The sequence below is a fragment of the Schistocerca nitens genome, chromosome 4 (assembly GCF_023898315.1).
Source record: "Schistocerca nitens isolate TAMUIC-IGC-003100 chromosome 4, iqSchNite1.1, whole genome shotgun sequence".
Lineage (NCBI taxonomy): Eukaryota > Metazoa > Arthropoda > Insecta > Orthoptera > Acrididae > Schistocerca > Schistocerca nitens.
The window spans coordinates 778113716-778136557 of NC_064617.1; the positions used below are offsets into that span (position 1 = coordinate 778113716).

The 22842-nt window shown below is 39.2% G+C and overlaps 1 protein-coding gene across 1 annotated transcript; it reads right to left on the reverse strand.

Annotated features, from left to right (window-relative positions):
* Positions 1-247: 247 nt before the first annotated feature.
* Positions 248-20514, reverse strand: LOC126253365 (uncharacterized). The gene is made up of 3 exons (XM_049954638.1): positions 20400-20514; positions 6366-6571; positions 248-548 (listed from the first exon to the last, which is right to left on the reverse strand). Exons 1-3 carry the CDS (start codon positions 20507-20509, stop codon positions 322-324), a joined length of 543 nt encoding a protein of 180 aa, XP_049810595.1. The 5' UTR covers positions 20510-20514; the 3' UTR covers positions 248-321.
* Between the last annotated feature and the right edge of the window lie 2328 nt (positions 20515-22842).

The window sequence follows — 22842 nt, forward strand, 5'->3', positions numbered from 1 at the left end:
CAACCCTTCAATTGTCAAAAACTCTATTTTAACACCTATGTGACTGTCAGCACCACATTGTTTCTCATTCATGTATTATATCCATTTTGCATAGAATTATACACCACAATGATAAATCAGAACTCCAGGTTAAACTGTATCTGTAACTTTTTACTTCTGCGTGATAATAATTTACATTTCTTTTGTAACTTTCCATTGAAGAATTGTGTTTAACATAGAAACAGTTTAAATAATACTGATTTACTTCAACATCCACAATTTTTTATGATGATATTCATCTCACAAATGAGGAGAGAGCTACATATACTATATGATTATTTCTTAAATAGAAGTTGGAGCATTATACCAGGAGGGTACCCACCCTCCTCGTCCCCTAGGAACATCAAGCATTCCACTTCCGGTTGTGTTGTTGTTATTATTTAAGTTACTGTTGTTACCATTATCATTGTTGCCATTATCATTATCTAGGACAATAAATGCATGTCTAGCATTGTCACGTCTTATGTGACTACCACGACGTCGTGGAAGAGGTAGTGGTGATGAAGCACCTGTAACCAGAAGGCACAGAGGTATTACTTCGTTGCTGTACTGGTCTGCAAAAAAATTATCTTGTTAGAGCTTTTATAGTTCAGTTTATTGATTTACAGATTAGGTGTTCAAAGTTGGATTTTTGTTTGATTACTGAATTTTATTTTTGTGTTTCACATTACTTGCATTCATGGTAGAGCCATAGGAATACAATCACTGTCAATTTCTGGTTGTTAGTGCTCTTTTGATTCTAGTTTACATCTTTGTTTATTCCATGATCAAAACTGTGATCTAATTGACAAGGTATGGTAAGCCAAAAGGATAGCGACAGCAACAGCACTTGATCTAATAAAACAGCATGTTGTTAAACAGATTGCATTATATAATCTTCACACAAAATTTGTAAGACAGTTTCCCAAAAACAATTTTGTAAGATGTAAGTTAAAAGGAAAAGTAAATGTTTGATGGAAAACTTAAATAGTTATGATTCTTTTTTTTATGTTCCAGTATCACAAGATATTTATAAATTTAACAATTATTTTAGGCACTCCGTTTCCACATACATATAACTATGTTATTTGTTTATTATGGTAATGGACATGTCACAACACTTTTCTTCTAAATAAAATTGTCTGCACTAAGAGATAAACTCATATGTATTTTTAATTAATTATCTGAGAATTCATTGTTTTCCTTAGAGAGTTATGTTGTACATGATGGAACTGTAGAAATCTAGAGCCTATAGAATATGTTTAGTAATGGCTACCTATCATTGTAATTGACATTTTGTTGATGCTTTAGAGATCACTAGATGGTAGAAAATTGTGTGTTAGAAAAATTACGGTTCTATGCTTAAATATGTCAATAGCAAAAACGGTCACCACAAGCCGAGCAGCATGCTAAAGAGATGAAAAGGTGCTGAAGTGAAACATTCATTACTATGCAACCGAAGGTACAATTACCACACCCCAGTTGTATTAGACTTGCTCAGGCATGTGGTGCCCTGTTTGAAATGGTATCTATATACTACTTTTTACTAATTATGTCAGAAACTCTCCAAATATTTAGAAAATGATCAACAAACAGTAATAATAGTTGGTCAAAAGCAACTGGTATCCTAGTCCACTTGACTTGATTTAGCAAAATATTGTAGGATCAGACTGACATGTCATCTTCCTTGAGTAAAATATATTATCAGAGCCTGTATATCAATGAAAATAATCTAGTTTTGAAAATATGATGTAACTGGATGGATAAAAAAAATCTACTCACCAAGTAGTGGCAGGAGAACACACATATTAAAAGGTCAGAGTCAGTGTCTTCTTCTTCTGGCAGAAGGGTTGAAGGGAAATGGATAGAGACTGGAACAGTCGCCCAGAATGTCAGGTCAGAGAGACTTACTGCAGAGGATGAGAAGGACAGTCTTTCCTGAATTTCAGGAAAAGGAATAGAGTCTGAAAATGTTGCACAGAACCCTGGGTCAGGGGAGACTTACCAGATGTGATGAGCAGGAAAGACTTTCCTTCTCGTTTCATCAGATAACTCTAGCCTGACCTGGAACTCTGGGTGACTTTTCCAAACTCTTTTCCTTTTCCTAAAGTCACCAGTCCTTTTCCTTCACCCTTCTTCCTTCCCTTTCCACACTTCTGCCAGAAGAAATAGCCTGGTACAGAACACCCTTTGAAGAGACATTTAAGCCTCAGATATAGATATAAAATATTGTCAAACATTTGAATAGTGCAATTTGATACTAATTACTATGTGAATTACACAGCAGTTACTAACAAAATCTTATTAGAAGCTAAATCAAAACCTCATGACTGCATCATATTCAAGCATTCTTAATATTCAGACTCTGTAATTATAGAAATATTTTTTGTTAACACTGAAGCCACCAATTAGCTAAATTCTTTAATGACAACCAATGTTCACTAGAATTAATATTTGTCTCATATTCTATTTACAGTATATGCATTATTTTATCAAAGTTTGATGTTAAATAGGCCAGAAATGTAAAATACTTTCAACATCAATTGTAATTAAAGAGAAATTATGCAGTTATTGATTTCAAATGTAAACATATACTGATTTTCAACCCTAGCAATCATTTTTAACTATGTGGCTAGTCTATCATTAAATGAAAGCATATTTCATTTGTGTCTTGAATTTATATTAGGAAAATTATGCAACTTATATTTTGTTTGTACATTAATGAAATGAAATTTGCATTGTTAATTTCAACATATTATCTTTTTTCATGCTTCCAAATTGTTTATTTGACAAACTACTTAAATATACTCATCAGGAAATAATGTACTTAAATTGATCTCTGTGAATTAATTTTCTATTGTAATTCTGTAAATTTGCATCTTAAACAATACAATTGATTGTTCCATTAAGTTTCGGGTGTGCAGCCGCAGGAAATCTCCTTCTTCTAATATTTCGGCTGTATAACGTTCAGCCATCTTCAGAGTGAGCCGCAAGACTGCCGCTCCAGTGCTCACTTCGTCCCTTTATACTGTTGTACCGCGCGACTGCGAATGCGGCCACAGATGCAAATGCGCCAGAGACGTTGGTCGGCAGCAGAGACGTGCATAGTGTGTGAGTTGTAACCACAGTTTAATATAACAGTCGCGACACTTCGCCTAGATTTTGTTGCCTTCAGTTACAAGTGCATGATTTAGCACTATGCAAGCTTATTATATATTTGTGTATATTATCACTTCCTGCTCTGGCAGTAATAAGCCTGTCTGCACATATTATCAATGACAAAATAGTGCAGATATTTAAAGTGGTTAATTCTAAATGTGAATGGCTTGTGGGTCCATTGTGGCCATATCCCTGTTTTGAAATTTTTCAAATGTTTTAAGGATTATGTTACTCTGGATACTGCCCAGTTTGCCATGTGGTTTTATGTTGTTTCAGTGGTATAATCAATGGTGCACGTCATCCATTGTAGCTGGTCATTTAACTGGGGGATGACGTCTTGGCGGTGTCCAGTTTGAATTGTAACTGATAGCATGGTTGCTGTGTTTATCAGTAGACTCCAGTTCTCCAAATTTAGGTTGAGCCTTTTGTTATTTGTTCCTGGTGACACCGAGGCATCCATCTTTCCTTCTTCAGCCATTAATTTCAGCTTTCATTTAGGCTTGACCTGAGTTGTAGTTTCCGTGCACCTCTGATGTGTCATTAGTTGTCACTGAAATTTTGTAATACTTGAAAGATGCCTTTCATTGTACTGGGTTTTTATTTTATTCAGAAAGAGAAATTGTGAGTTGCTTCTGCTGTTATATCTTCAAAGGTGTCCTGCTTCTGTGGAAATTTTTCTCAGCAAACAATTTATTGTTTATATGGTTCTTAAGATTTATGTAAAGAGGGTTTTAAAATTATTTATTGTTTGGGGTGGGCTTTGAAGCCCATAGACATTTTGTCTGTTTCGTAATGTTTCAAATTCTAGGGCAATTATGTATTTTATTCTGGGGTAACAGCAATTTGCTGTTGTCATGCAATTGTTAAATAAAATCTGTTGGAAATTACAAGCCAGAGTGTGTGTTTGATTGGTAATTATTGCCTTGTCTTTATTGAATTGAAGTATCCTTGAACATGTGTCCCACACCTCATAGAAAGTTAATAGTAATTTTGTTTTAGTGACTAGCTGGTGATGAAAGTAGTTTTAGATTTGTATTTAGTTGAGTGCCAATGTAAGTAACATCAATTAAGTCAAAGAGTTGTCTCATAATCTGTTGATGTGTGGTTAATTGCAGAAGCTAATTTTATTGGCCTTTTTTTGCCTGTGGCCAAGGGCCAAATATTCTATTATTGTTGTTAGCTTAATTCTGTCTGCTGGTGTGAAATTAACTGAATTTTATTTTCGCCATGCTTAAAGGTTCTGTATTGGAATGTAAATTAACTTCTATTTTGTTATCATTTTTCTATTTTCAAAAAGATTTTATGTTAAATAATTTCTTCATGAAACTAAGCCCATCCCTGCACAACCCCAGCCATATCCTATGCTACAGCAGGAAGAATGATTGCCTTAATGCCTTTGTGTCCACTTACTCAGTCTCATCTTTTCTTTACTTTCTCTGCGGGAGTGATGCATAGATTCCTAGATTACTCACTGTATGTTAGTTCATGAAACATGGTACTTTGGTGTATCTTCGAGTAAATTAATGTTACAGTACCTTATTCATAGAGCAACATATGTTTTCTGTTTACTGTTAATGGCAGTAATGATATTATTTTTGCTTTATGTTAGGGCTGATTGGTCACATGAATGAACAAAACATTTTTAGTTGAGCTAATATCATTTTCTGAGATGGAATTATTGTTTGATAGTTTCATTATTATTTGAAGTAAATCATTTACATAGTATGGAAATGGTTTGGCTATATTTCTTCTTACATACTAATAGAGAATCTTGAATGAGGTATTTCATAGCAAAAAACTGTCTCCATGCCAACCAGCATGGATTTAAAAGACTTTGGTCTTATGAACACAATACATGGATTGAGGTGCAGCATTTCTTGTGTTCCAAAAAGCATTTGATTTTATTATCACCCTAATGCTTACTAAACAAAATGTGGTCATATGGGATATCATATGAAGCTTGCAACTAGACTGAAGAATTACTTTTAGGGAGGACACAGCATGATATCTGGGATAGAGAGTGACCAACACACACAGAAGTAATGTCAGGTTACACCCAGGAAAATTTATTCACTCTGCAGCAGAGTGTGCACTTTTATGAAACTTCCTGGCTGATGAAAACTGTGCTGGACCGAGACTCAAACTTGGTACTTTTGCGTTTGACGGGAAAGTGCTCAACTGGCTGAACTCCTTTCTTTCAGGAGTGCTAGTCTTGCAAGTTTTACAGGAGAGCTTCTGTGAAGTTTGGAAGGTAGGAGATGAGGTACTGGTGGAAGTAACTCTGTGAGGACAGGTTGTGAGTTGTGCTTGGGTAGCTCAGTTGGTAGAGCTGTGAAAGGTGAAGATCCTGAGTTCGAGTCTAGGTCTGTCGCATGGTTTAATCTGCCACAAAGTTTCATATGCACATAATATTAATAGCAACCACAGATATAATGAAGCACTACCTGTAAAAGAAAATGTATAAATATTCAGTGTGATCTTGATAATAGATCATGTTGGTGCAAATAATTGGCAACTCATTTTAAACCTTCAGAAAAGCACTACCCAAATGTAAAACTGTAGTAGCCTTTGACTACAATTTCAACGAGTCACAGTCAGAATAAGTTAACTCATAAAAGTATCTGGGTTTCCATATTTGCAGTTATATGAAGTGGACTGATCATGTAGACTCAGTCCTAGGTAAAGCAGGTGACAGACTTTGCTTCATTAGTAGGCTAAGGGCAAAAAGGCAATCATCTACACAAAGGAAAGTGATTACAAAACACTCATGTGACTCATCCTAAAATATTGCTCAAGTATTTGGGACGCATACCAAATAGGACAATTGTGAGATACTGTATATATATGACAAAGGGAAGCACATAGGGTCATAGGTTTGTTTGAAGCCAGTTGAAGCCACAGGCATCACAGGTTGGGGGATGGGGGCAGAGGGGTATCATTTTGGCGTTCTGATACACAAGATCTTCAAGCTTGGCACAAAACTTTAAACTCAGCTGTTCCGATCTCTAGAAGACAATCTTTTACATGATTCCGCCTGACATTGGAATTAGATTAGGCGGTGGGGAAAAGAGAGTTGGATGCTCTAGATTTATTTATTCATCGTTCCATGGAAGAAAGTGAAACACTGACTGAATCATCGAGGCTGTAGCGGTGTAGAACATCGTATGCAAGAGGGCAGTAGTACTCACGGCGTGCAGTGGGCGAGGTAGGCCTTGGAGCGGCTGCGATGCCTTCAGTGTCGGTTGGGGTGACGTCTGGCTGACGCTGTGGAGCGCTGTTGCCGTTGTCGTCCACATTGAGCACGTGCATCCGGTAGCCTGGGGACAGCGCACGGTCCAGCGAGCAGCTACCACGGTCGTCGGAGCAGCGGCTGCCGCGGCCGCTGCGTGATACACTGCGGCAACCAAACAAACGCAACCTTTTTTATGATAGGACTGACTATAGAGGAGCAATTCCTGAGTGTGGCCACTGTCAGCTACGCCTAATTCGTAAGTCAGCATATTTCTAGTAGGTGCGTCACTCCGAATGGTTTGTTCCTCTCCCTCTCCTCTCTCTCTCTCTCTCTCTGTCTTCCAGTGTCTGCCGGCCGGAGTTGCCGAGCGGTTCTAGGCGCGACCGCTACGGTCGCAGGTTAGAATCCTGCCTCGGGCATGGATGTGTGTGATGTCCTTAGGTTAGTTAGGTTTAAGTAGTTCTAAGTTCTAGGGGCTGATGACCTCAGAAGTTAGGTTCCATAGTGCTCAGAGCCATTTGAACCAATTTCTTCCTGTCTCTTATTCAAGCCATGGCGGAGGGTACCTTCTAATACTGTTTATTCATTCGTTTCCATATTAGACTCGCAAACTGAGCAAGAGAAAAGCCACTGTCTATATGTTTCCCGAAAAGCCTTGATTTCTATCCTGTCTTCGAGGTCCTTACATTATACATATGTTGGTGTCAGCAGAATCGTTTTGTGGCCTGTCACAAATGGTGGTTCTCAAAATTTTCTCAATACTTTTTCACGAAAAGAACGACGTCTTCTCTCCAGGAATTCTTGTCTAAGTTCACGAAGCATTTCCGTAATACTCATGTGTTGACCAAACTTATTGGTATCAACTGTAACAGTATGGCTAGCAAAGTACTTGAAATCATATTAGACAAGTGTGTTCCTTGGCAGTAATAGACTTTGTTGGTAATGTCAAATTTATCCCGGAATATGATGATGCCTCAGTTCATACGGCTGAAATGTCTGAGATTAGTTTCATGAGTATGAAGTAATACATCTCTCTCGCTCAGCACAACATGACAGGTTTAAATAATATGGAGCCAATTCAGCATGTAATGGACAATTAAGCGTTCTTTTGTCATTTCTGGTCCATCGTAAAGAATTTTCAAAGCTTCTTTTCTGGCTTTAGTTCAGAATCACGTTGACCACCAGCCATTATTTGCGCGTATCGACTCCAAAAGTACATCACTAGTCACTAAAATTACAAGACCAGGAAGGACAGTAAAGGCGAAATTTTACTTATTGTGTGTTTACAGTATACTAAGAAGAAAACATAAGTGACGTTTGCAGATTTTTTAAATTCTTATTTATGCTCGTATGTGACCTGAAGACATGCAGGGTGCGGAGGTTGGCACATCTGGCAGTCTTGGCGGCAACACCACCTTTAACGTGGTTAGGCATCAAACCGAACTGACAAGGACACATTTTCAGTTGTACATAAACGATCTTGACGAAACTTGGTGGGTACAAAGAGGGATCAAAATAATGCAATACGTATATTTTCACTATTGCTCAATTTCACTTCAAGAGGGTAAACTACACACCGAAAGGTAATTAACGTTCTTGAAAACTGTGCAGTCAGATTTTGTAACAATTTGAAAAAAAAAAAAATGTTCAAATGTGTGTGAAATCTTACGGGACTTAACTGCTAAGGTCATCAGTCCCTAAGCTTACACACTACTTAACCTAAATTATCCTAAGGGCAAACACACACACCCACGCCCGAGGGAGGACTCGAACCTCCGCCGGGACCAGCCGCACAGTCCATGACTGCAGCGCCTTAGATCGCTCGGCTAATCCCGCGCGGCGAACAATAATTTGAAATTTTACAAAATATCCCACCGCTATTATATAATTTTGAAAAATGAAAACTTTTTTTACAACATAAATTAAATAAGCTTTCACGCCACATACATCCACATGTAATAAACCTGGTTTCTCATGTATCATTTCCGGAAATAAGATGTAGTCTTACACAGTGTGCTGTTGGAGTATTTTCAACGTGTATGATTAAAGTATCTAAACGTTTATCATTATTCCAGTTATTTATTTTATCGATTTCTTTCTGTATCGTTTCACATTCACATATGGGTATTGTGATAATTGAAAATATTATGTAACTCATCATTATGACATTAAATCACAAAATAGCGATAGTTTGTAAAGAAATCCTCAAAACATAACTTTTTTGGCCTCATACACATAAAATATACCAAATTTTTTCACATAATACGCACCGCGGAGAAAACAATATAAAACAAAATTCAACAGGATTTCAAATTGTGGTAGGTGATCCTCTAAATATCCTGATGTAAACCAGGTGTATTTCAGAACATTGGAAAATGTTGGCGAAGAGAACTGCTGATGCACTAATGACTGCAGGTTGATTATATTGATTCTCATGGGGAGACTGGCACCACAGTCACTCAGAAGAACTAGTTCTCAAAATACTCTCACAAAGTTCTTCCAACATTGATAGCAGAATACATCTCACGGCCGTACCTTACCTGTCGAGCCTTCAGGGATCACAAGATGAACAAGTTCCTTGTTCTCTGGTACGACGCTCTAAGCGGATTTTGACGCTGACCACCCGCTTTTCCGTTGCTCTAAAAGAAGCTAATGGACAGTTTGGACCGAGAATTCTAGAATCTGTTTTTGAAACCAAAAATGTTGTTGTGACAGTATCTAAATTTGATAAATTGATGTCTGAGCAGATCAAAAAGTATTTAAAGGACGTTTTCTTTCCCAATGTGGTAGAAAAATCTGTGTCACTGTTAGATTCTTGGGGTGTTTAATGTGAAAGGACCATTTTAAGCATCGTAGCTGAGGACAAGGAACTTGTTCTGGTGACCCCAAGAGGCTCGGCGAGAAAGGTTCGACCATTGGGCATATGTAGTTTTCGATGTTGGAAGAACTTTGTTAGAAGATTTTCATATCTAGTTCTACTGAAAATATGTATGTGGCATTAACGCTTCTTTAATTTACATTGTAACAAATGTTTTCCATTTTTGGAAATTAGGTAACGGTATTGAGGTTGTTTGCAATATTTCAGAATATTACAAAAGTTGGTTACGTAGTTTTCAGTAACATTAATTACATTTCAACTCTTGTAAGAAACACACTTTTTATGTAATTTGGTTTCAAAGATATTCTCTTTAAACCTAATATTCGAAATTACCTTTCGGAATGTGTTTTACCCTTGAAAACTCAAATTGGGTAAACATGAAAAAAAGTCTTGCATTATTTTGACTCCTCTGCACACCCGCCAAGTTACATCAGGATCGTTTATTTACACCTGGGAATGTTTCTATGCAAATTTGAGTGGCAGACACGTGTATATCATTCCTTGCTGAGTTCACAAGTCTTAGGTGTTGGTGGGTGTTAGTCTCCCTAGCTCTCGGCGACTCACAACCAGATGTTTTCAGTGCATGAGAGATCTGGATAACGCGCTGGCCAGGGCAACCGTAGAACACCCTCTATATCGTAGTAGGTCAGGACAGCACAGGAAACATGCAGTTTTGTGTTGTGTTGTTGAGAGAGAACGTCTCTGAGACCTAATACCCGACTAAGCGAACCAGAGGTTCCATCAAGACAGATGTTAAGCCCATATGACGACAAAAAATGCAATCTAGCAACGATCTTTCTCCTCGGAGACGTTTTGCCACTCCCGTTCGCTTCACTACCGTTGGCGCTCCTTTCTCTGCTGCCGCGTCAAGTAAGCCGCAACAATGGGGCCGCTGAGATGCTGTTATGGCGTTGAGTGTAGTCTGCTGAACCAACCAATTCCTTACGCTAAAGACAGCAGTGGGATATCACAGGGCGATAAATCGCTGTTTCGATAGGCCATAATCCTAACTCTGGTAGACTTTTCTCCGTCTCACACAAAGCAAAACACCATCATCTCACAACCGAGCAGCATTCAAGTGCCATTTCTGAATGAGAAAGTGGATATGTAATCTTTCTTTTATACAGAACGTATCCGGCATTACATCCACCTACCTCGTGCGATTGTGCTGAGATGCTAATCACTTGCTTATTCGAGCATTTCGCATAATACATCACGTCAGTTTGACGTTTCTTGCATTCGGTCTTCATGGTGTCATTTTAGTTGTCAGCAGTGTATTCATGTTATTTTCCATACCAGAGATGGGTTGGTGGTCCCTTGTCTTATCTCTTTACATTATAACTTAAATTTATCCACGTTGCATTGAATTTTTTGAAGTCAGTGACTGTTTTACGAGATTTATACGAGAATTTGTCAGCTTCAGTCCTTACATCTTGCAATATTTATTGGCAGCATGCTACCATTTCAGGTGCTTCGCTTTACCTCTTTATGTGTAAATATTTATTTCTGACAGTCTCTCTGGCGACAGACATATTTCTATCGACAGGAGGCCAGTTTGTTGATACCGTCAGTTTAGAATGTTTGACTTTGTTGACAAGAGTAACAACCTCACCCATGGTTGAAACGCTTCATTGCTATCTAAGTGAAGTCGTCGAAGGTGTTCTTTAAGTTTTGGAAACAGATGAAAATCGGATGCGGCTAAGTTGAGACTGTACGGAGGATAATCGATGACAATGAATACAAGATGTGGGATGGCTGTAGATATCACAGTGCTCGTGTGTGCTCTGGTATTGTCGTGTTGAAGGAGACGGTGCTTCATGTGTGAACGAACTCTTCGAATTTGAAATTCGATTATAACACGCTGCTTTTCACGCACGTTACACACAACCAAGTTTTTGAGTTAGCAGTCTTGTGGCTAATTTGATGCGGTCCGCCACGAATTTTTCTCCTGTACCAACCTTTTCATCTCAAAGTAGCACTTGCAGCCTATGTCCTCAAAAATTTGGTCAGTGTATTCCAATCTCTGTCTTCCTCTATAGCTTTTGCTCGCTACCACTCCTTCTAGTACCATGGAACTTATTCACTGATGTCTTAACGAACACATGCGCTATCATACTTTCCCTTCTTTTTGCCAGTGTTTTCCATACATTCCTTTCCTCTTAGATTCTGCTAACAACCTCCTCATTCCATACTTTATCAGTACACAGATTTTTTAACGTTCTTCCATAGCACCACATCTCAAATGCTTCGATTCTTTTTTGTTCCAGTTTTACCACAGTCCATATCCCACTGCCATATAATACTGTGCTCCAAACGTGCATTCTCAGAAATTTCTTCCTCAAATTAAGACCTAGATATGATACTAGTGGAATTCTCTTGGCTACGAATGCCCTTTCCGCCATTGCTAGTCTGCTTTTGATGTCCTCCTTGCTCCATCCGACATGGGTTATTTTGCTGCCTACCTCAACTCTTCTACTTACCAATTACGATTTTAAGTTTCTCGCTGTTCCCATTTCTGTTACTTCTTATTACTTTTGTCTTTCATCAATTTACTCTCAATCCATATTCGGCACTCATTAGTCTGTTCATTTCATTCATTTTCACTGTAGACAGAGTCCATGAAGGATATTGTGGTTAATGCGCGGTAACCAATTGTCATCCAAAGCGCTGAGCGAATTCATTCGTTTGTTTGGAAGGGGAGGCCGACAAGTGTTTTGCACCTTTCGTCTGGTCGACGATGACAGAATCGAGGCGCAGGCCCTAAAATCTTTCTCAAATGATTTTACAGAAAGTATTCGATAAAAAAATCATTTTTGCTTTACTTACAGCTTTGTGTATCAGGTTAATGATGATACGTCCACCATTTCGTTAATAATCATTGTTACTATGATATTTACGAGGAAGTAAGACACTGCGCGAAATTCAGAAAAGTTTGCAAATAAAAACAGAGGTCGCTATGATTTTGCGTTTAGTGCATATTACATAATATATACTTCATATGAAACTTAAGCAACATATTGAATTTTTCTTTAGACTTCTACCGAGTTGTCTATTGCCACCAATATCGAGAAAATTGATGCGACGTAGCACACTCATTTGCGATCGCGGCGCGCCAGCGATAAAGCCAGAGTGAAATATCCACAACGTTCCTCAGATCTCATAAACGGTTTCAGATATCTAAATGAGATTTCTTAAAATGATAGCACGCAGAGAGCATTTTTGCCATATCGTTATTACGCAAAACGTCGATATATACCGTCTTATTCAACTAACCACAGACTTTTTCGAAGAAAAAATGTAATTTTTAAGGGACGTCGGTGGCTGGTGAAACGAGAAATGCTACGGTTGCTGGACCAACATAAGCGAAGACATAACTTTTTTTGTACTGAGAATGTGATTTTTCACAAGCTAATGACCTTACTTTTCCTCAGTTCTTCACTTAATAAATTTCTTAAATCACTGTTTCACAGTTCTCTCGCAATTGCATCCGCACAACATGATAGTGAGGTGACACTGTGTGAACTCCTCTGTGTTTTGGCAAACAAAGCGAATTTTAACATGACAATCAGGGAAATGCGTAGGTTTTACTCAAAATTCACCACTCGCGCCACTTCCTGAAAATTACAAACGCTTAACAAGTCAGGCGAAAATGAATCGCTGCATTTTCGGCGGAATTCTTTTTAGGTACTGACCAAAGCAGAGTGGCAGATCCTTTTGAACGATCACCATATAAGTGCGGACGTGGAGGCACCCCACTTAATATTTACAAAAAATGTGAACATAGGCGTCAGTTTAGAGCGGCACTTCCTGTTCAGAGGTCTGCATTCCACCTACGACTCCTGCTCATAACCCCCACCACTACCGCTCTCTGCTGTCTGCACACCTACTGGCCACAGTACTGCGCGGACCCTGGCAATATCATAAGCAAATCTTAACACAGATATCCTTCGATCTTGAATTTTAATCCCACTCTTGAAACTTTGTTTTATATCCACCACTTCGTCTTCGATGTATAGATTGAACAGCAAGGGCAAAACCCTATCTTTTGCCCTTTTTAATCTGTCACTTTGTTCTTGTCTTCCACTCTTATTGTTCCCTCATTTTTCCTGTACATGTTGTATACCACACGTCTTTCCCTATAGCTTGTCCCTATTTTACTCGGGATTTCGAACATCCTACTCCATTTTAAATTGTAGAACGCTTTTCCAAGTCGACAAATTTTATGAACGTGTCTGAATTTTTCTGCAGTCTTGCTTCCATTATCAATCTCAACGTCATAAATGCCTCTATGGTGCCTTTATCTTTCCTAAAGGCATGCTGATCGTCATCTAACAGATCCGCAATTTTCTTTTCATTATTCTGTCTATTATTATTGTCAGCAACTTGGATGCATGAGGTGTTAAGCTGATCATGTGATAATTCTCACATGTGTTGGCTCTTTTATTCTTGGGAATTGTGTGAATGATGTTTTTCCAAAAATCTGACGGTATACCACCAGTCCCACACATTCTACACACCAAAGTGAAAAATCGTTTTGTTGTCACTTCCCAGAATACTTTTAAAAATTCCAAAGAAATGTTATCTATTTCTTCTGCCTTTTGAATCTTCCAAAGCTCTTCTAAATTCTGATTCTGATACTGGTTCTACTATCACTTCCCTATTAATTGCTGTTTCTTCTTCCATCACGTCACCCGATAAGGCCTTCCCCCGTAGAAACCCTCAAGGTACTGTTCCCTCTTATCCGCTCTCTCCTTTGCATTTAACAGTGGAATTCCCATTTGACTCTTAATGTTATCAGAGGTGTTTTTGATTTCAGCGAAGATTGTTTTGATTTTTTATGTGCTGAGACAGTCCTTCAGACAATCAATTCTTTTTCGATTTATTCTCATCTTTCATGTTGCCATTTCGCCTTAGCCTCCCTGCACTTTCTATTATTTTATTCCTAAGTGACTTGCATTTTTCATTTCTGTATTCCTGAATATCCCTGAACGTTTTTGTACTTACTTCTTTCGTCGATCAGCTGAGATATCTCTTCTGTTACTCATGGTTTGTTCACACTTACCTTCTTTGTACCTACGGTTTTCTTTCCAAATTGTGTAATTGCGCTTTTAGAGATGTTCATTCCTCCTCAACTGAACTGCCTACTGAGCTATTCGTTATCACAGTATCTGTAGCCTCCACAGAGAACTTCAAGTATATCTCAGCATTCCATAGTAGTTCTGTATCCCACTTCTTTGTGCGTTGATTCTTTCTGACTAGTATCTTAAACTTAGGCCTACTCTTCATCATTACCAAATCGTGTTCTGAGTCTATATATGCCTCTGGGCATACCTTATAATCCAATATCTGATTTCGGAATCTCTGCTTGATCATGATGTAATTTAACTGAAATCTTCCTGTATCTCCCGGCCTTTTCGAAGTATACCTCCTCGTCTTATGATTACTGAACAGAATATTCGCTATTACCATCTGAAATTTATTGCAGAACTCTATTAATCTTTCTCTGTTCTCATTCTTACTACCAAAGCGATATTCTTCCGTAACCCTTTCTTCTGCTCCTTCTCCTATAACCGCATTCCAATCCCCCAAGACTATTAGATTTTCATCTCTCTTTACGTAATGAATAGCCCGTTCAGTATCCTCATACACATTCTCTATTCCTTCAACATCTGTCTGCCGCGTCGGCACTTATACCTGAGCTATTGTTGTCGGTGTTCGTCATCTGTCGATTCTAATGAGAACAACCCTGCTACTGAATTGTTCACAGTAACTCATTCTCTACCCTACCCTCTATTTATTACGAATCCTACTCCCTTTATTACATTTTCTGCTGCTTTTCATATTATACTATATTCATCTGACCAAAAGTCCTTGTCTTCTTTCCGTTTCACTTCATTGACGCCCACTATATCTAGATTGAACCTTAGTAATTTCCTTTTCAGATTGTCTAGCTTACATACCTCGTTCAAACTCCCGTTATTCCACACCCCAGCTCGTAGAACGTTATCCTTTCGTTGATTATTCAAACTATTGTCACAGTCACCTCCCCGTTTGCAGTCGCCTTCGAGAAATCCGAATGAGGTATGGACCGGAATCTTTTGCATATTGTACGATCATTGTGACACTTTTTCAGTTACAGGCCTTAGGTCTTGTGGATACATGTTATGATCTTTAGTGCAGTGGTTTCAGTTGCTTTTGCATACTCATGCAGTAGATCACTGCTGATTCTTCCGTCTTTTAGGAACAGTTTCCAACCCAAGGGGTAAGAGTATGCCCTGAATCTCTATCCGCTCCTCCGTCCTCTTTGACAGGGTCGTTGGGAAAGTGAGGGTGACTTCGTATGCTGGAACTCGCCGGCGCCATTGTTGATTCTTTTTGTACAAAATTTTAGCAATGGCGGCGTTAAAATCCGGGACCGACGATGTTTCGATTACTAATCAAAGGCGCTACCGCTAGATCACGTGATATATTACAGCCATGTTAAACGCTACAATTCGGATCCCTCTAGCGGCAAAGGCCTGCAAACATGTAGACATGAAGAATAACGAGGTTCAATGTTCTACATCTACATCGCTACTCTGCAAATCACACTTACATGGCTACTCTGAAAATCACACTTCAGTGCCTGGCAGAGGGTTCATCGAACTACCTTCACAATAATTCTGGTCTTCCACTCTCGAACAGCGCTCGCAAAAAAGCGAGCACTTAATCTTTCCATGCGAGCTCTGATATCCCTTATTTTATTATCATGTCCATTTCTCCCTATGTAATTCAGTGTCAACAAAATATTTTCGCATTCGGAGGGGAAAGTTGGTGATTGAAATTTAGTGAGAATGTCCCGCCACAACGAAAAACTCCTATGTTTTAATGATGCTCACACCAAATCCTCTATTATGTCCGTGACACTCTGTCCCCTATTTCTCGATAAAACAAAACGTGCTGCCCTTCTTTGAACTTTCTCGGTGTACTCCGTTAATGCTATTTTGTAAGGGTCCCACACGGCACAGCAGTTCTCCAACAGAGGAAGGACAAACATAGTGCAGGCGGTCTCTTTAGTAAATCTGTTTTATCTTGTTAAGTGTTCTGCCAATAAAACGCGGTCGTTGGTTAGCCTTCCCCAAAACATTTCCTTTCCAATTTAAGTTGTTTACAATTGTAATTTCTAGGCATTTCGATGAATTTACGGCCTTCAGATTTGATCTATTTATCGTGTAAACTTAAGTTTAACGAATTCCTTTTAGCACTCATGTGGACGACCTCACACTTTTCATTATTTAGGGCCAACTGCAAATCTGCGCAGCATACAGATATCTTCTCTAAATCGTTTTGCTATTAGTTTTGATGTTCTAATGACTTTACTAGACGATAAACGACAGCATTATTTGCAACCAACCTAAGACGACTCCTCAGATTGTCTCCTAAATCGTTTATACAGGTAAGGAACAGCAGAGGGCCTATAACACTACCTTGGGGAACGTTAGAAATCACTTCGGTTTTACTCGACGACTTTCCGTCAGTTACTACGAACTGTGACCTCTCTGACAGGAAATGAATCCAGTCGCATATCTGAGACGATATTCCACACGCACGCAATCCGATTACAAGCTGCTTGTGAGGTGAGGTACGGTGTCAAAAGCCTTATGGAAATCTAAGAAATATGGAGTCAATTCGATATCCTTTGTCGATAGCACTCAACACTTTGTCTGAGTAAAGAGTTAGTTGTGTTTCACAAGAACGATGTTTTCTAAATCCATGTTGACTGTCTCAATAGACCGTTGTCTTCGAGGTAATTCATAATGTTTGAACACAGCACAGGGTGTCCATAAAGTTCGGGAACACTTTCTATTATTCACTGCAAAAGAACCAAACATTTTACAGATATTATACTTCTGTCATTTTCAAGAGAAACCGTGATCGGTGTTTTTCATGTACACCGCCACAGCGTAGTTTGGTAATCTGCCGATAGGCAGCGCTAGTCTCAAACATGGCGAGTTCAGGTGCGGAGCGAGCTTTCTGCGTGTTGGAGTAGGACAAATACACCAGATCTCACTCCGTGTGACTTTTTTCTGTGGGAACACATTAAAGATCTGGTGTATGTACCGCTTTTACCACGTGATGTGGCAGAGCTCCGGGACAGAATATGGGAAGCGAGTGCCACAGTCGATGATGCCATGCAGTTACGGGTATGACAAGAATTCGACTACCGTCACTCATAGCTCGCATATCGAGTGTTTGTAAAAAAAACTTCCAGAGCTTGTCTTCAAAATGAAATATGTGTGTCATCTGCACAATGTTTAGTTCTTGTGCAATAAATAATTGAAAGTGTTGCAGAACTTTATGGTCACCCTGTATATGTTAAAAAATCCTATTGCATATCGACGTTGATAGTATGGGCCTGTAATTTTGCGGATTACTCCTATTGCCTTTCTTGACTATTGGTGTGACCTGTGCAACTTTTCAGTCTTTGGTTATGGATCTTTCGTCGAGAGAGAGGTTGTGTATGATTGTTACCTATGGAACTATTGCATCAGCATACTCTGAAAGAAGCCTAATTGACAAACAGTTTGACTGGAAGATTTGCTTTTATTAAATGATTTAAGTTTGCTTAACTACTTCGAGGATATCTGCTCCTAAGTTACTCATGTCGAGCTGTTCTTGATACGAACTCTGGAATATTTACTTCGTGTTCTTTGGTGAAGGAATTTTGGAAGTCTGTGTTTAGTAACACTCGTAACACTGCTTTAGCAGCATTATCATTGATAGCATTTCCATTGCTATCGTGCAAAGAGGGCATTGATTGTGTCTTGCCGCCAGCATACTTTACACACTACCGGAATCTCTCTGGTTTTTCTGCCAGGTTTCGAGACAGTTTCGTTGTGGAAACTATGGTATAAGTATCTCGCACTGAAGTGCACCCTACATTTAAAGCTTCTGTAAATGATCGTTAATCTTGGGAGTTTTGCATTCGTTTAAATTTTACATGCTTTTTTCGTTGTTTCTGCAACAGTGAGTTAATAATATTTGTTTGTTAATAAGCTTTAAGAGTTTTCACATAAAATTTTGAAGGCATTACTTTTCAGCACGGCCTCGTATATTATTTTTTAATTATACATTCCTTCGTTGTATGATGAGGTATATTTGCTTGATGCGCCAGTGAGGTTGTATTCCGAAATTTTTTTCTTGACCTAAAATATTTATTTTAGTGTGTATCTTAACTGAGTTGCGCCTTCAAATCATCTCAGTGATATACTTACTTAAATGTTTGGCGTATACGTCGGTTTCTGACACACAGAGCACAAGGATAAACACAAAACCATCTCTTCACACTTTCACGTACATATGTTTACATTCCAAATACCTTCAAAGCGGCTCCAAATCGGTCAGTGTCACTACACAATATTTTTGGATGCGACAGTAATATCGAACATGTGAAGATGAGATTAGAGGTTGCGCACTAATATTGAACACATCAAAAACTTGAAATATATCGTACTACCTGGAAATATTGAGCCGTCTGTCGGCAATAATAACAGTATTTTTGCTAGTCTCTCGTATACTAAGGACTCTGGCTGCCTTTGTGTTTGCTGTTCGTTGTTCTTGTGTTGAAAATAGTCCAAAACAAGACCAAAGTTCATTAGTATTAGAGTGCATCGACATGTATAAAACATTGCCGGCACTGTGCGACGTTATGGCGGATAAGTACAAAATCAAAATGTTAAGACTGGATCTTATGATTTGTTGCTCAGAAAATAGCCACGAAGGGCGATGTTTTGAAAAAAATCAGTTATTACGAATTTACGCATAAAGGTACATATTGATATTTAGGAGCGTGTACACATTATCTATCCGAATATTATACTTTAGTGCAGATATTATTGCATGACATGTTTCTATAACTCTGTCTCAAATACTTTAAGGTGAAACTGCGCTTGTTAATTTAAAGTCTTCGAAAGAATTTCCAATGGGCAGGTTTTATGGCATATTAAATAAGCACTGAATTGAATTGGTGAAATTGTGTCTCTCATTGTAGTATTTGGTTTTTTGCTCAAGAGGAAATGGTCGTCTGCAGGAATTTATCAAGGAGGGGCAAGACTCTAAAATTCACATTTTTGTAATAGAGAAGCTAGTCAGTTTTGAGACGTGTCAAGACACAACAAATAAATTTTATAGGTGACACAAACAACTTATTGTCTCTCAGAGAACTGAGTGTTATTCACTCAGTTTTTGTTACAGGTACATTACTTTGATACAAAAAACCGACGAACAATTATACAGCAACTGCTAAAAGGCCAAAGCACTATCAGCCACATAGTGCTACATTTGGCTAAACGAGGTTAGCGGAATCACGTGAAATCATTTCTAGAATTTCATGGGAAAAATGGGCGAATAATAACTCCAAATTCCAGATTACAAGGCGGGAGTGGTGGTGGGGGGGGGGGGGGGGAAGGTCAAGTGCCTATATATGGAGGCTCCTATGTTCTATAGGGACAACAACCCTTCTCAGTAATGTATCAAATTTTGGATCAGAACACGCAGAGAATTATAATAATCTTCCGTTTTCGTTCAAGCACAGTTTCCTCGACACATTTTCGTGAGCGATCTTCGACACTCTTTGAACCAGTTTTTCATCCATCTTTGTTTCCTCCTTGCAATTATCACAGTAGCTGCGTCTTTATCTTCCAACATTCCGAATCAGAATATTATTTAGCAGCCAAGGGAGAATTTTAATAATATTGCACGATATTATTGTGCAATATTACATACAAGGTGCATAAAAGTTAAACAAATCTTTCTGGACAAGGACAAATTTCCTCATGTAACCTCACTGGCTCACACCGTAAATATACCTCATCGTGCTCGAAAGAAATGTATGGTTAAAAAAAATTAGTGTAAATTTAACTGGAGAATACCTGACGATGACAGGATGCTCCCGAAACGTGTCGTTCCGGTATGTATTGCCTGAAGTAATGACTGAAGCTAAAAAATTAATTTATAAATTTTCCAAACTATAGTCCTTAATTTTAATTACGAATGTAATTATAAATTTGAAAAAAAGAAACCGTTCAAAATACAAGTTGGGTGAAGGATAGCTGCAGACAGTGGCTGCCGTACCTGCGGCCCCTCGTGGGCGGCCGTACATCCATCTCGAAGGTGACCGTCTTCTCGGGCTTCTCGAGGACGTGGAAGGCTCGGTAGACTTCCCCGGGGGCGGCCGGCCGCATGCGGCGCCGCTCGGCCGCCTCGGGCTCCGGCCGCAGCTTGGTGAGCCGGCGGTCCGTGGTGCCGCCGATGCAGCCGCTGGAAGACTTGCTCTCTGGAGCTGGAGCTGGAGCTGGCGGTGGCAGCGGCGGCAGGCTGGCAGTCTGCGGAGCGGCTCCAGGCGTCGGCTGCGCTGGCTTCTCGTCACTATGCCCACGAGAGTCTACTTTCGCTTTGCGTTCGCTAGAACGTTTCTGATGCGTGAAGCAAGAACGCTAGAGGAGCTGACCAGCGCTGTCAAAGAGGATACTTCTCGTTAAAAGAAGTCTGCCAGAATGAATCGGGCCTTCATTCCAGGAAGAAATTTCTGAGAATGTATGTCTCAAGCACAATATCATATGGCAACGAATGATGAATTATTGTGGGAAAACCGGAAAAGGCGAAAAATTAAGAGGCAGTTTGTAGTGATACGAATATATTTATTCGTCATGTAATGAAACTGGCCAGTAACCCTATTTTTTCCATGAAGCAGAACACATGATACACACAAGCAATCAGAGTACTCGGAGTACACAAATACTCGAACTTCCCGGTACACTCGGACAACGAGATCAGCCTATACACAAAAGTACTTAAGAAATGGTATAAATTTTTGTTTTATTTATCATAGTTGAATAAATTATAGAGACTGACAGTGGAGAAAAGAACAGCAATCGATTACGAAATCTCCTTCGTTTACTGCAGCAGATCTAGATTTCAAAAATTACATAGTCATCTTCAGTGCATGTAACAACAGGTGACATTAACCCAAAGTGTCATATTCGTTGATGTAGACCATGCAGGAGTCTAAGTTGAAGTTAGTCGCTCTTATCTCCATCATTTATGTTCAAAGATCGCTGTGCACAATGGAATCATATTGACCCAACTAAATTAAAATTATAAAAAAATATTTTATATTGGCACTTATATACTAAAATGCACAATAAGAAAATATTTCAAAATGTGGAACTTGTGTTCACTTTAGTTATGAGAAAAACTTCTGAAATGATTCAAGTCTGTTATTATTAATACTTACATAATTATTAAATTCTAATTTGAAAACCTTTTGCAATGAAAATGTCATCGAATATTACTGACTCAACACGTAGGTAAACAAACGTTGTGAAAATCAGTGTCCGAAGAAATAGCTACACCGAGTAGCAAAAGAACTACAGTACACCACGAAAAGGAAGGAGAAGCATGGTGAACAGTGTGAAAAAGTTGGGAATACCAAATTGTGCTTATGTGTCGATAATAATATGGTAGTGCGACCTGCAGACCATATGAGAGGAAACGCAGATCACAGCAAACCGTAAGCAATTACTTATTTACGCAAAAAACGTGACGTGAACTGTTTGATAATCTAAAAATAACAAAACTGTATCGTTATAGATCCCACTGATGATGCCTTAGATCAAGAAAAAGGAGAAACGCGTCCGGGAAAAATAAATTAAGTTGCAGCAAGAAAAGGCGGTTTTTTCACAAAACAAGTATTTCTGTGCTTGCTGCGGAGGATGACCACGCGAACAAACTTGTTGAAAGCAAACACCCTGCAACGAGAAGAAAGCGTTATGGTCTGGAGAATGTGGCATTCCCTGGGTGATCTCGCAGTTCTGGAAGACACAATCGATGAACACAAGAACGTATATATCCTTGGGAACCATATCCACCCTTACATTCAGCATGTTTTCCCTCAAATCGATGATATCTGCCTGCAGGATAATACAACACACCACACATCTTAAAGTGTAGCTGCTAGGTGGATGAGTTAACTGTACTTGTCTGGCTACAAAATTCCACGTTTTGAAAGCCAATGAAAATCAGTGGGCCGATCCGTTTGCACTGTTCGGGCCATGGATCCCCGGCACTGGAGTCGATACGGCTCCACATCCCTGTCGGTACCTTCCAATTCCTGCACGTGTCACCGCGGTCTGCACTGCAAAAGACGGTTGTTCCAGCTTTTGTCACTTGATCACATTACTGTGAGTGGTCAATGTGTCAGAGGGTATAGACAACAATTCAGTGGTAATTTTGTACGTTACTATCAGCGTTCGGAAGATGGCACCCTTAGTTTGAGTGCTGCGTGACGTCAGTAGAATTTCGCTTATACATTCCGACTCAGTCCTTTCCCGACACTGGACCTCTATCGTTCATCATCCCTGAAAATTTGTAACATCATCACCCTTTAAAGGGAGAAATGAACATCTACATCTACATCCATACCCCGCAAGCCACCTGACGGTGTGTGGCGGAGGGTACTTTGAGTACCTCTATCGGTTCTCCCTTCTATTCCAGTCTCGTATTGTCCGTGGAAAGA